A 12,424-nucleotide genomic window follows, 5' to 3' on the forward strand; every position below is an offset into this window, starting at 1 on the left:
AGCCTGACTTGTGTACGTCCTCAGTATTTCAATACTTTAGTTTCTTAAATGAGCTCAGATATATTTTTTGGTTTTGTGCGTTCTGTAAGTCAGCAGCATTTGCGTGGACGAAATAGATTTTTATACTAGAAACGTTATGGAAACATCTAGAAGTTGGGTAAGTTTGATGAGTGTTTGGTCTAAGATCAGTGGTCTAAGTAGCACTAGTCTAAGATTAATTCTCAGGTGTAGTTTGGGTCTTCAAGTTATGATGTCCACCCTAACACAAGGATCTGATGTTATAGTTTCTCCAAAAGTATTTCTTTCAGTGATGCTATAGGAGAGGGAAACCTAGTCTGTCGATGTAAAACAGGAAAATGCACCACACTTTGTTGCAGAGTTCTCGGGCCCCATAGCTAGGAAGAACAGAAGGGGTGCTCCTATGAGTCTTGTTGGATAAGAAACTGTTACGTTATGGTTTCAGACTTGATATGTCTGTCAGTGAGAGATCAAAGTACAGATGCAAATACTCATTTAAAAAAAGAAAGATGTACCTAGCAAAGTGAAGGCTGAAAATCTACTTAAAAGTCTGGTGTTTGTGCTACTTCAAGGTCTGTATAGCCTAGTCATAATTTTTTTTTTCCATGTTCCTTATTTTAGGAAATAAGCTTTAAATAGGAAGCAGTTTCTGTACTTTTTTCCTAAACATTTCTTCTAATTAGAAAAGTGGGGAGGGTAATACTGTGCATTGTTGTTGCCTTTTCAACAGTATACTTTCACATTTTCTATATTTTTTCCTCCTGACAAAAAACAGTTTCTTCTGATTAGAAGTCTAGTATACTAAATATATGGACTAGTGGGAATTCTTGTAGTTTTTAAAAAAGCTTAACAGTTTTGTAGGAGCTAATGTATGCAATATGTAATCTAAATACTGTAAGAGGTAGCCTCTCTAAAACTTGCATATTCTAGTAAGATAATTTTATACTATATAAATTGCACAGTGATCTTGTGATTTTTTGCCTTGTACAATTTCCTTCTGATTTTAATATCTGTTTCTTTTAGGAAGAAGATGAAAATCTTTTCTGAGTCTCATAAAACTGTTTTCGTTGTGGATCACTGCCCATATATGGCAGAATCCTGCAGACAGCATGTTGAATTCGATATGTTAGTAAAGAATCGGACCCAAGGAATTATACCTCTAGCACCCATATCAAAATCACTATGGACCTGTTCAGTGGAATCATCCATGGAGTACTGTAGAATAATGTATGACATTTTCCCTTTCAAGAAACTGGTAAGTTCTTCTAGCCACACTGCGTATGATACTTGATAGTATAAGGGACATTTTCCCATTTTAATGAAGTCTTTTAATATCATTAGCTGTTGGTTAGATTGAAAGATCAAATATAATTTATTATATAAAAATTTCTTTGTGCTGTTGATATGCTTTATAGCTATTTAAATTGGTTTGAGTAGTGTATGAATCCCATTACATATTTATTTTTGGGACCTTTCATTGTCACTTTGTAACTCAGTGCAAAACGTGAGGAGAGGTGCTTTAAGGTAACTTACAGATTTATTATTGTGTTCGCCTGAGCTGTTAAGTCTACAAAAGCTTGAGTGAGGTATTGCTTCAAATTGAGTTTTGTTTCTTAAACACACTTGGTAGCACTTCATAAGGTTTTTGGTGTCAACTTTGAAGGAATTCTGGGCTTTAGGAAGAGGTAGGATTGCTCTGAAGCTACCAGTTTGAAAAAGTGGGAGAGCTTCCCTGCACACAGCTCCTTGTTTAGAAAAAATAAACAGAATGGTGGGTTCTGTAACATTGTATCATAAATTAAGGTAACTAATCCCTGGTTTTTTAGATCTTTTCTCATTATTGAGTAAACCATTGTGCAATGTCCTACAGGTTAGTTACCCTTAAAAAAAAAAAGTTAAACAACCTTGTGACAGTGATATTGGTACAAAGTAGTGATGGTGGAATACTGGCTGTGTCAGAGAGCAGCTGAGGCAGAGGCCGGGCACTGACAAATACCTCCAGTCGTTCAGTGATTTGATGCACATCAGCCGCGCTGCATTGATGGATTGCATGTCCTGGTTCTCAGACAACGAATGATTAATTTGAACTCCAGAGCTTTTAATATACAGTCAAGTCCCATTATGGGATTATATCAAGTGTATGCTTAATGGATTTGAATCAGTTGGCTGAACTGGAGTGTGTGGTATGAGAAACTGAAATTGCGATGGAAGGTTTGCTTCCTCTTGACTTTTTTGTTGCCTTTAGAACATATTTTGCTATGTGATGTTTATTAAATCTTGCTAGATATTTACCCCAGTGGTCTACTGTGACAGTCTTTGGAGAATGATTTGCAATATTATAGTATAAGAATTTACTTTATTTTGTAGCTATTCTACTGAAAATATTACCTAGTTATTAAAATGCTTCATAATGTCCTGCAATGCTAATTTGGTGTAGAGATTGATTTAGTGGCTCAAAAATACAAATAGAGTAAGAAGTTGTTAATCATGATGTTGCTAAAGGGGTAACTGAATATAGCAGAACTGGATGCTTTTTGTATCGTTTTTGTCTTATTTTTAGTTTGGCTTGTTATTGCACATAACTGCAGGGTATCGGAAGACAGACGTGTAATTCATGTTTGTTTGGATTTGGGGAAGTAGCCATAATGGCTGTTATCTTACATTTACATGTGCTTTTTTGATCCTTTTAGGTGAATTTCATTGTGAGTGATTCTGGGGCTCATGTCTTGAATTCTTGGACTCAAGAAGATCAGAACTTGCAGGAGGTATGCTTTGTAACTGTTCTTTTGTTTTGTAAGTCTAGTTTAATTGCGGAATAAATAGCAGCTTCTTACCATGTTCAATATGAAAAAACTTTGGTTAATTAAAATGTTGGTGGATCTGGTCTGAAATTATTGCGTAACAGAATTCTAAGAAATAGCCTGTGAGGCTGGACTATTCTATAGGTAGCTTTACATAATTTAAAAAGAACCCAGTAGCTTTGAGTACAGAGCTATATATTAAAATAAACGTTATGAAGAAATTACCTGTGTATTTCTTCTGTAATTGGGTGATACTTCTTGAATTTTGAATTTGGTTTTTTTTTACATTTGCACTATAGGCAAATAAACCATGTAAAAAAAATAAATTATAAATATTCTTTGCTCTCGTTTTGTTTCATACTGAATGGGCTCATCCTCTGAAAAATTTACTTTGGGGAGGAACTGAATTTCCAAATTTTCAGAAAATAAAAGCAGATGGCAACTGGTAATGTTAGAATTTCTTTCAGGTATTGGATATAACTTGTTATTATAGCCAGGTATTTTTCTGTAATAAATGAGAATATTATATTCTCAAGGCTTAGTAACAATTAATAAATGAATTGCAAAGGATAACTTAGGGCCAAAATTTTTCCAGAAGGCTAGCGACATATAATGGTCTTTAATTGCTCTGTTTGGTTTTCTCCCAACAATATTAATTTGCATGTAAAATAAGTTATAATGATGACTTTTCTCTTAACTGATCATTTTAACAAATGGCTGGAAAGTAATTTTCAATAATAATTTCTTTCTTTCTTTTTAACTAGTTGATGGCAGCATTAGCAGCTGTTGGGCCACCTAATCCTAGGGCAGATCCAGAGTGCTGCAGCATACTTCATGGTCTGGTTGCAGCAGTTGAAGCACTCTGCAAAATCACAGAATACCAGCATGAGGCTCGAACCATGCTCATGGAGAATGCAGAACGTGTTGGAAACAGAGGAAGAATAATCTGTATTACTAATGCGAAAAGGTATGTATGATAATGTGCTTCTACGCTTTGGAAAAAAAAGTTATTTCACACGTTTTTAGCAGTCTTTCATTGATTGTCATGAATCAGTGGCCTAAGGAGCTAGCTTTTTTGGGTTCTTTGTTAGATCATTTCTTGCCTTATTAAAGGTTTCATTTATGGAGGTCTGTTACAGTAGCAAACCAAAAATTTCCCACTTGAAATGGGAGAGCATTTAGTGGCATGTTGCTTTGAACAGGAGGATTGATTATCCCGCATTAAAAAAATGTAAAATTTCTTTCTAGTGACAGTCATGTTCGGATGCTTGAGGATTGCGTTCAGGAAACCATTCATGAGCATAACAAGCTTGCCGCTAATTCAGATCAGTGAGTATGCTTTTTACAAACGTAGTTTCTCTTAATTCTGCGCGTGCCTGTTACATCCTCTGTGAAATATGGATGTATTTTTTCACTTGAAACTTTTTCTAATGAACTGTTGGAATGAATGCTTCTGTGAAATAGAAGGTGCTAAATCATGATATTGTTGACTTAGAGCTGGTGTATAATCATTAGCTTTTCAGTATCATCCTGTATCCTCATAGGACAGTATTTCTTTAGGTTGTTACCTTCTACATCTTGCTCCAAAATGAGACACGTAACTGTGCCTTGTTATATACTGTATATTGTAATCAGTAATGCATCTGATGCATTTTTTCTTGATAACACTGCATTAATTTTACATTTGTCTTTCTTCAACTAAATTAGCTAACTTCTTTGAAACTAGTTTTTAATTTCTAAATTATTGTGTTGCCTGACACTTCCCTTGAGATAAAGGAATCTCTTGAAATACAGGTTGCGTCTCCTCTGAGAAGTCATTTTTCTGCCGTATGTTTTGTCTAATTAAACAGTGAACTGTTTGGCCCAGGGACTGTGTGTTGCCTTGTGAAGTGTATAGTAGGTTGAGATCCTATTCTTGGTTGCTCCTTAGGCACTTAAATAGCAGAAGCAGGAATCTCCTATATTTACCTGCTGCGATTGCAGTTTTGTGTATGTATAAAGGATACTGCCCCAGGGAATTGGGTTCGAAGTCCGCTGTAAAGACAGAAAAGTGGTCTCATTCCTGTAGGTAGAGATGTGGAACAATGTCTTGATCTCTCCAAATTTCCAGCCGCATTAGGAGATAAGCATGCTATCTGGGTAGTTATTTTCATGCTCACTGGAATCCCCTTGTTAATACTTGCGTGCACACATGGAGACACAAATCCTCTGTAGTGTCAATTTTCAGTTGAATGAAGCTGAACAGATTACATCAGTTAGGGATCTATTCCATTGATATGTCCAAAAAGAAACACAGTGCTATAGCATCTGAAGAGCTAGAAATGTTATACTTTTTATTTTTTTATTCTGATAAAAACTATTTTGAAGTATGTGCTTTGGAAAATTATTAATGTAACCTAGTTTCTACAGAATGCTTTCAGAAACAGTATGTTGTAATACATCTTTATGATTCTGTGTTCTGGAAATCAGATGAATCTTGGGAGAATGTATCTCATTTCTAGGAGATAGTCTGCCACACTATAGGCTAAATAGAATGTTTTTATTTTTAAGTCTAATGCAGATTCAGAAATGTGAATTGGTCTTAATCCACACTTACCCAGTTGGTGAAGACAGCCTTGTCTCAGATCGTCCTAAAAAAGAGGTAAGGAGCTTAAAATGAGAAAATGTATCCAAGGATTAAGAACCATGTCTGGTAAGGTGTAGGAAAAAGTACAGGTGATAATTCTTTGAAAAGTTGGCAGCCTGCATATTGCCATCTAAAGTGTATGCCTTGTTTTCTTGTTTTGTAGTCTTTGTGCATATGTGGTATCCCCTTTTTTCATTTCATTACTTAAATTTCTTGCATTAATAATTCATGATTCTTTTTTTTTTGTGAAGTAAGCCCGTTAATGCCCTGGAATGATAGTCTTGGGTTTGATGGGCTTTTTTGAGACGGAAATGCACATTTAGGAACTTAGTGGAAAACCATCAACTATTTGGTGTGTTGAATAGGTTAGTTGAGTAACTTTCCTCCTATTCAAGCATAAGCCGCTAGCTAGCAGAAGCCCCGTTTTCCCAAATATCTGTTACTGAATGACGTGGATATTGTTCAGCACTGCGTGTTCCATGTTATCCAGACTAACATGTTAGCCATTTTTAGCCTTTTGGTTGAATGGTTTTCTCATGAAACCAAAATGAGCTTTTGTGTATAAATGCTGTAGTTTCAGTGTTAGCAAACAGAATGCCGTTTTAATGAAAAGCATTGGAAAGCATATCTGCTTCCAAGTGAAAGGGTAATATGTTGTAGGAATGTAGAATATGCTTGAAGTTAATCAAATACTTGAAGTGCCCTACAGGTACTTTTAAAGATTATTTTACGAAAAGGTGGAAGGATGCATGTAGGAAATTATTCTATATATGAACATCTCAGTAGTTCAGTGACAAAAGCACATGTGCTCTGTGGACTGGTATGCTTAGTGGTGGTTGTTTGAAACCAAGTATGTACAAAATGTTTTGTAATACATTCTGCTCTTCATCAGTCTGCTCTGCTCAGTATTTTAATGTGCTGTCTGTAAGAAAGAGAAAAGACACAAGAAAGAAAGTCTTATTCTTAACATGAAAGGCATCTAGTCCTGCATATTATTTCATAAATAAAAAGGACTACAATAGCTACCTTCCTGAGATTCTTTTCTACAAAACACTTTTGTAGTTGTGCTAAAAAAATAAAATGTGAACAGAAAAGAATAAATTGACTACTCCTTTCCTCTGTAAGACAGTCATCTTTATCACTGGGGTTTTTGTGGCTTTTTTTTTTCAAAAGCCTAAAACCAGTGTCCTTGTTGGCTAGGGAAAAATCAAATGCATCTTATAGCTTGTGTTTGTTTCCCTTGTGTATATATGATGCATTTACAGGTAGGTATATAAAAATTACTTTGTTCCTGTTACTCAGCAGGTAAAAGAGCAAAAAACTAGGCCCAGAGCTGCTATTAAGAGGATTTCTTCCCCATGTTGTGATACTAATTCTTCCTATTAAAAATTAATGACTCAAGTTTTTTAGCAGACTTCTATTTTTTTGGCAATTTGTAGCAACTGCAACTATAACAACTGGCATAACCTGCAAAATTCTGAATGAGAAATAATTTTTGCTTCTTCCTTCTTAGTTTTCCATGGTGTGGGTTTTTTGGGTGGTAGTTTTTCCCCCAGTCGAATTTAGCAGTATAAACGTGCTTATTTTAGAGTTTCAGATGAATAATACTGTTACATGGTACTAGAGCCTAATCCATTAATACTATATACTCCATGTCAATTTATTTTAGCTTTCACCTGTTTTAACCAGTGAAGTGCACAGTGTCCGTGCGGGACGGCATCTGGCTACAAAACTGAATGTTTTAGTACAACAGCACTTTGATCTGGCTTCAACCACAATAACTAACATTCCTATGAAGGTAATATTGTGTCTATAGCTTTGTGTTAGCTAGCTGCATCACTTCTAAATTTGTTTGAAAACTTTTAATGTTTATTTCAATGAATTTTTACATTGATTTTTCTCTCCATATCATATTTTCTGTTTTGTTTTTTTATTAGCCCACATTCAATGTCTGTGACCAGGTTAGTAAAAATAAAGAAGGCGGAAAAAAAAAGTAAAGAAGGATCACAGAACAAAATGTTGTATTGCTGAATCTCAATTTTTGATGTAGCAATACAAGTGTTATTTCAGTTCTGTTTATATTATTTTATATTAATACAATCTTGTTTACCTCAGATTACTTTGTCTGTGATTCTTTTGTCTTTTTCTAGTTGTGTTTAGATATTCTTGACCCTTGTGCATTATAGTGGCATAGTGAGTCTCTTTCCTCTGTTTCATTATCATGCCCACCCAACATAAAGGTGTTTGTAACTAATAGCTGATTTTTAACTAAAGATTTTCCAGTAGGTTTTCCAGTTTGAAGATCCATAAACCAGAAACGGGGGGACGGGATATATCTAGTTAAGAAAGATATTAAATTAAACATCTTCTGTTCAAAGTTGTTTATCTCCCTATTTTTAATGTTTTTTTTATCACTACCAGGAGGGAAATCGGTGCAACTAAGAATTTCAAGTATTACGTTTACAGTAATTTTCTGATCAGGCAGCAAGAGACAATTGAAACAGAAGTGTCAGTATTCAAACAAACAAAAAGGGCAGGGGCAGATAAACTTTCCTGATTTAAAAAATCCATCAAGGTCTAATATTGTCAATAGTTACTTGCATCTTCGAAAACTAACAATATTGTATGGATTTTATAAGTTAAAACATGAAATAAAAATTATTTTCACAGCTTTAATGAAACTTTGACATGGGTCATGGCATAAATGTGACTTAAGTTTGCAAATACCTTGTCTGTAACTTTCTGACCTGTGTGCTGCTGGTATGCCTCTCCCTTCTGCCTTTGTCCCTGTAGTAATAGACTATGTTGGGTTCTCTGTGGTTTTTTCCTTTTTTTTTAACTTGGAATAAATTACCAAGGTTACTGTTCTGTTTTTGCTAGTGCTCTGCAGCTGTTTAAAGATGCAGTGTCCTCTTTACAAACATCCATTTTTTAAATTATAAAATTGCAACTGCAAGTACACTTCTTACATATCTGTGCAAGGAAATGATAGTAACTTTGAAGTGTGTTTTTTGGTTTGGATTCTTGAGATTTTTAGTTATGAAAAGTAAAATGTAGTGCCCATTTCTTGCTGCTTAGTAAGTTGTAACTGCTGGTGGTATTCAGTATGTTGTAGGCTTCCTTAACTTCACTAATTTAAACAAAAGTAGTTAAGCCTATTTTTTACCTATATCTTACACTATGCACCCTGTCATGACATTTGTATAAAGGAAACCATAGGGTTTCAAAAAAGGAAAAAAAGAGGAAAAGCAGGTGGCTGCGTCTTTAAACAGGTCAGAGAGCAAACAGTTTCCTCAACATTGCAATCCTGTTGTTGTCTGATGCACTTTGGAGACTTTTTGTTTTCTTCTGGAGTGAAAGGTAAACATAGAATCATTCACTTACGAAAACAGTGACCTCTAGCTAAAATAATTATATTTATTCTTTCTACCTTCTCTTTTAAAGGAAGAGCAACATGCTAACACATCAGCCAACTATGATGTAGAGCTTCTTCATCACAAAGAGGCACACGTTGACTTTTTAAAGAGTGGTAAGTAGAAATAGTCCTCTAAAAGTGGCTTTTGATCAGCCTGCTGGAAGTATTCACAAAGAAAGATTGCGAGCTTCAAATTGATGTAAATTTCAGGCATGATTTTCAGTTATTCCTTACAACCCAAGAACTTGATTTGTAATGTTGGCATTGAGTTTTACTCATTACTGGCATATTTTAATATAGTAATAAGGATATAACAATGAAAAAAACAGGTCGAATTCATCAGACAAGGTTTCACATATGTTCAGGATATTTGTGTGAGATGAGATCCCAGATGTGCAGTGATTTTACAAAGAAATACCTCTTGTCGGTATTTGTGGAAAATTATTCCTTGCACAATTGAACTTTTAATCTGTCTGTTAAGTAATAATAGTTGACATCACTTACATCCCATAGGCCTGTTTATGTCAGTAATTGCTTCGGAAAAGACAATAATTGTTGGGCTTTTGAGCTTTCTTGTTGTATTTGAAATACCTAGTGTCCTTTTTGTAAATTTGGAATTATTACCTAGTATTCCTCTGAGGTAAATTTTTAATAACTCAACTGAGGTTAGAAAAGCACAATGGTAAGCCTTACGCAAAACTATTTTGTTCAGGAAACGGTGCTTGAGGTAAAATTTTGTTAATAAGTCAGGCTAAAAATTCTGCATTAGTAGAATTAAGAGCAAAGCCAAGCAGTGAAAAAACCCTCAGCCTGTGCCAGTGTGTTATGGAATACTTAGACTGTATGCCTTTTCAGTGCTGTTGTCTCATTTGAAGCTTCTCAAGGCTTGTATATCCTTTGTTTTCTCTTACTGCATTGATTGTAACTTCCGTTATATGATTCAGTACCATTAAAAGCTTGGTCTGATTTACTGTGTGTGTAGAACACGTGTACTTAGATATAGGCTGGTAGGTATTTGTTTTACTATCCAAAACTCTATTATATAGTTTTAAAGCATATTAGAGAGTTGATTGTGGTTTAATTTCTAAGAAGTGAAGAATTTAACAAATGAGTTATGTCAGAGTTATTTAATAAAGAGTGGATACTTCTTTTCTGAAGTTTGAAATCATATGGTCCGTAAGTAGCCGTTTTAGGGAGTTTGTGCTTTTTCTCAAGGGGATTACTGTTACTCTGAGGAAAAGGAGGTGACGCCTCATTATCATCTACAAGTACTTGTGCTCCATATTTTAGTGGAGTGTATGATTAAAGATTGAGGAAAAAGAGTAGGATGTTACAGTAATGAATTCAGACTCATCTGAACTTGTGTTACCATACTGAAAGCATAAAGCTTTATTGTAAGGGCTCAGAAAGAGTTTTGTAATACCTATTGGCTCAAGGAATAAGTCTGCTAGTAAAAGCTAAAAGCAAACTCCGACTGCAATTCCTCTTCAAATTTTTTCCATCAGAACTTAGAGGAAAAAGTCTGTTCTCAGATCCTGTAAATTTTGGTTTCTTTTATTTGTTTTTAAATAAATCTTTCAGCTGTAATAGCTCTGGTGCTAGGAAAGTAGGAATTCAGTTACATTGATCTTATTTCTGTGAAATGTTGCTAGAGAATTTTTAGATTAAATAAGTTTGGCCTTTAGATATTCTGAGAGAGACTTTCTAAAATGATCTCAGTTAATTTAACTGAAAAAAACCAACTTTTGCAAGTTACCTGCATGATCAAACAAATCTTTTGAGTAAATGTCTTTGATATGAAATAAAACTTCTTACATGAGAGATTAGACTAAACCCTAACATTATTAAATACAAAGTTGCATGTTGATGTATGTGTCTCATTCCTCCCAATTATTGTGGATTCGAGCATATTGTGACTGTGCTACTGTAATTCTGAAACTTCATGCAAAACTCAATTAATTCTTTCGTGAGATAATGTGAGTCAAAGGTCATGAAGAATCGCAGAACTCACTAGTAGAAAAGTAGTTTAATGTATTAAGGAGTATTGATGATGTCTGTTTTAAGGCCTTCAGGTGGTTTTTGCCAGACCAGTTATCAGTGAGACGTTGTATGAAAGTATTTTAATGATACTTTAATAAATAATAAAACATCTACAGCCAGTAAAACATGTTGAGAGATGTTCAGATTGAATCTGACATAGCAAAGGTACTGGATGATGAGACCAAATACTTCTTTCCCCAAAAAGCCCAACTTGCCTAATGTGCCTTTAGATCAGTTTCAGTCTTGGCTTTGGGATATAATATGTACAAGAAATGATCATCTCTAATGTTCGCTAAGGGTCCTGATTTCTGTGTGGAAAATTAAAAAAAGATACTGTCTTAAGGTCCTAGGTGTTTTAGAAGGAAAAAATTGCCTGTTATAGATAAAACAAACATCTATAATTTTGTAAATGTTGAATCAAACCTATGGAACATACTCTAGAGCTGCAGTATTTTGTTTGCTGAATTGGTTTTTAAAATATATGCAACGGCTGCTGATTTTAAACTGCCACTGCTAATAACTCTTTTTTGCTTAAGTTAGATATCTAACCTTTTAAAATTAGATTACATTTTCTATATGCTCATGTTATAAATATTTTGTACCTTAGAAGTGCAGAGCTTGTTGATGTAATAAAGAAAATATGGCTGATCACACACTTTTTCTGACTAAATTGCAGGTGATAATCATACAGGTGGCAACAGCAGAGAAGGCACATTTAAAGAAACTGTAACATTAAAATGGTGTACTCCTCGAACAAATAGTGTGGGTAGGTAACATGGTATCTTCCAAAACTGGTATTCTAACTTGTGTTGAACATTGTTCTCTCGGTACACTGCTAAGAATCTGAACAAGGAGGTAATTTGCCTCCTGTTAATGCTGGTTTTACCTTTTGCTCTATAAACCTTGCTGCTGACTGCACCCTGCTTTACTAATGGTCGTATGATGCTCCTCTGATCTTAGCTAATCAGTGGTTTGTGTAAGAGGTGAGAGGGGTAGTAATGTTTTTTTGGTGGCTTTTTTCAGTCTCTTTTTAAGTATCATGACGTTTGTCCTTGATGACAATGTTGAGTAATTATTTGCCCATCCCACAGGGCCAAGTATACCTGTCAGTTCCACAGTGGTGGTTTTTTAACATAGCAGCTTTGAGACATTGAATCTTTTTCAGTTTTAGTTCTTGTTTGGGGGGGGGATATCAAAGTACTATCTTTAGCACTTAGTGTGCTAAGTTAAAAGCTTTGTAAGGAAATTAAATGTATGCAATGATACTATCAGTAGACTAGCTGCTCTATATTAACTTTCAAATCTGAGTAAGGGAGAGATCTCTACCTGAATCTGAGTAAAGGAGAGAAAAACAGGGAAAATTTGGGATAACATAGGAACCACCTGGCCATTCAGCTCATGCACCCTGTAGACTATTGGCAAGGTAAGTTGACTCTTTGAGCCAGCAGGTCAAAAATACAGATAAGAGAAATAAGAGAAGGATGACTCTACAGTGAAATAGTTCAGGAGATAAAGAACTGGAGG

General features: G+C 34.9%; 1 protein-coding gene across 1 annotated transcript in view; it reads left to right on the forward strand.

Moving 5' to 3' along the window:
* Positions 1-1,045: 1,045 nt before the first annotated feature.
* The window catches only part of ASUN (asunder spermatogenesis regulator), a 20,760-nt gene continuing 9,381 nt past the window's right edge, over positions 1,046-12,424 (forward strand). Inside the window, exons 1-8 of the mRNA XM_009332814.1 lie at positions 1,046-1,273; positions 2,709-2,783; positions 3,584-3,786; positions 4,068-4,148; positions 5,370-5,460; positions 7,115-7,243; positions 8,890-8,974; positions 11,577-11,666. Of these exons, the coding sequence (XP_009331089.1) occupies positions 1,049-1,273; positions 2,709-2,783; positions 3,584-3,786; positions 4,068-4,148; positions 5,370-5,460; positions 7,115-7,243; positions 8,890-8,974; positions 11,577-11,666 (979 nt within the window). The 5' untranslated portion in view covers positions 1,046-1,048. The remainder of the gene's footprint in view (positions 1,274-2,708; positions 2,784-3,583; positions 3,787-4,067; positions 4,149-5,369; positions 5,461-7,114; positions 7,244-8,889; positions 8,975-11,576; positions 11,667-12,424) is intronic.

This window comes from Pygoscelis adeliae, unplaced genomic scaffold, assembly GCF_000699105.1.
Source record: "Pygoscelis adeliae isolate BGI_AS28 unplaced genomic scaffold, ASM69910v1 Scaffold38, whole genome shotgun sequence".
Classification (NCBI taxonomy): Eukaryota; Metazoa; Chordata; class Aves; order Sphenisciformes; family Spheniscidae; genus Pygoscelis; species Pygoscelis adeliae.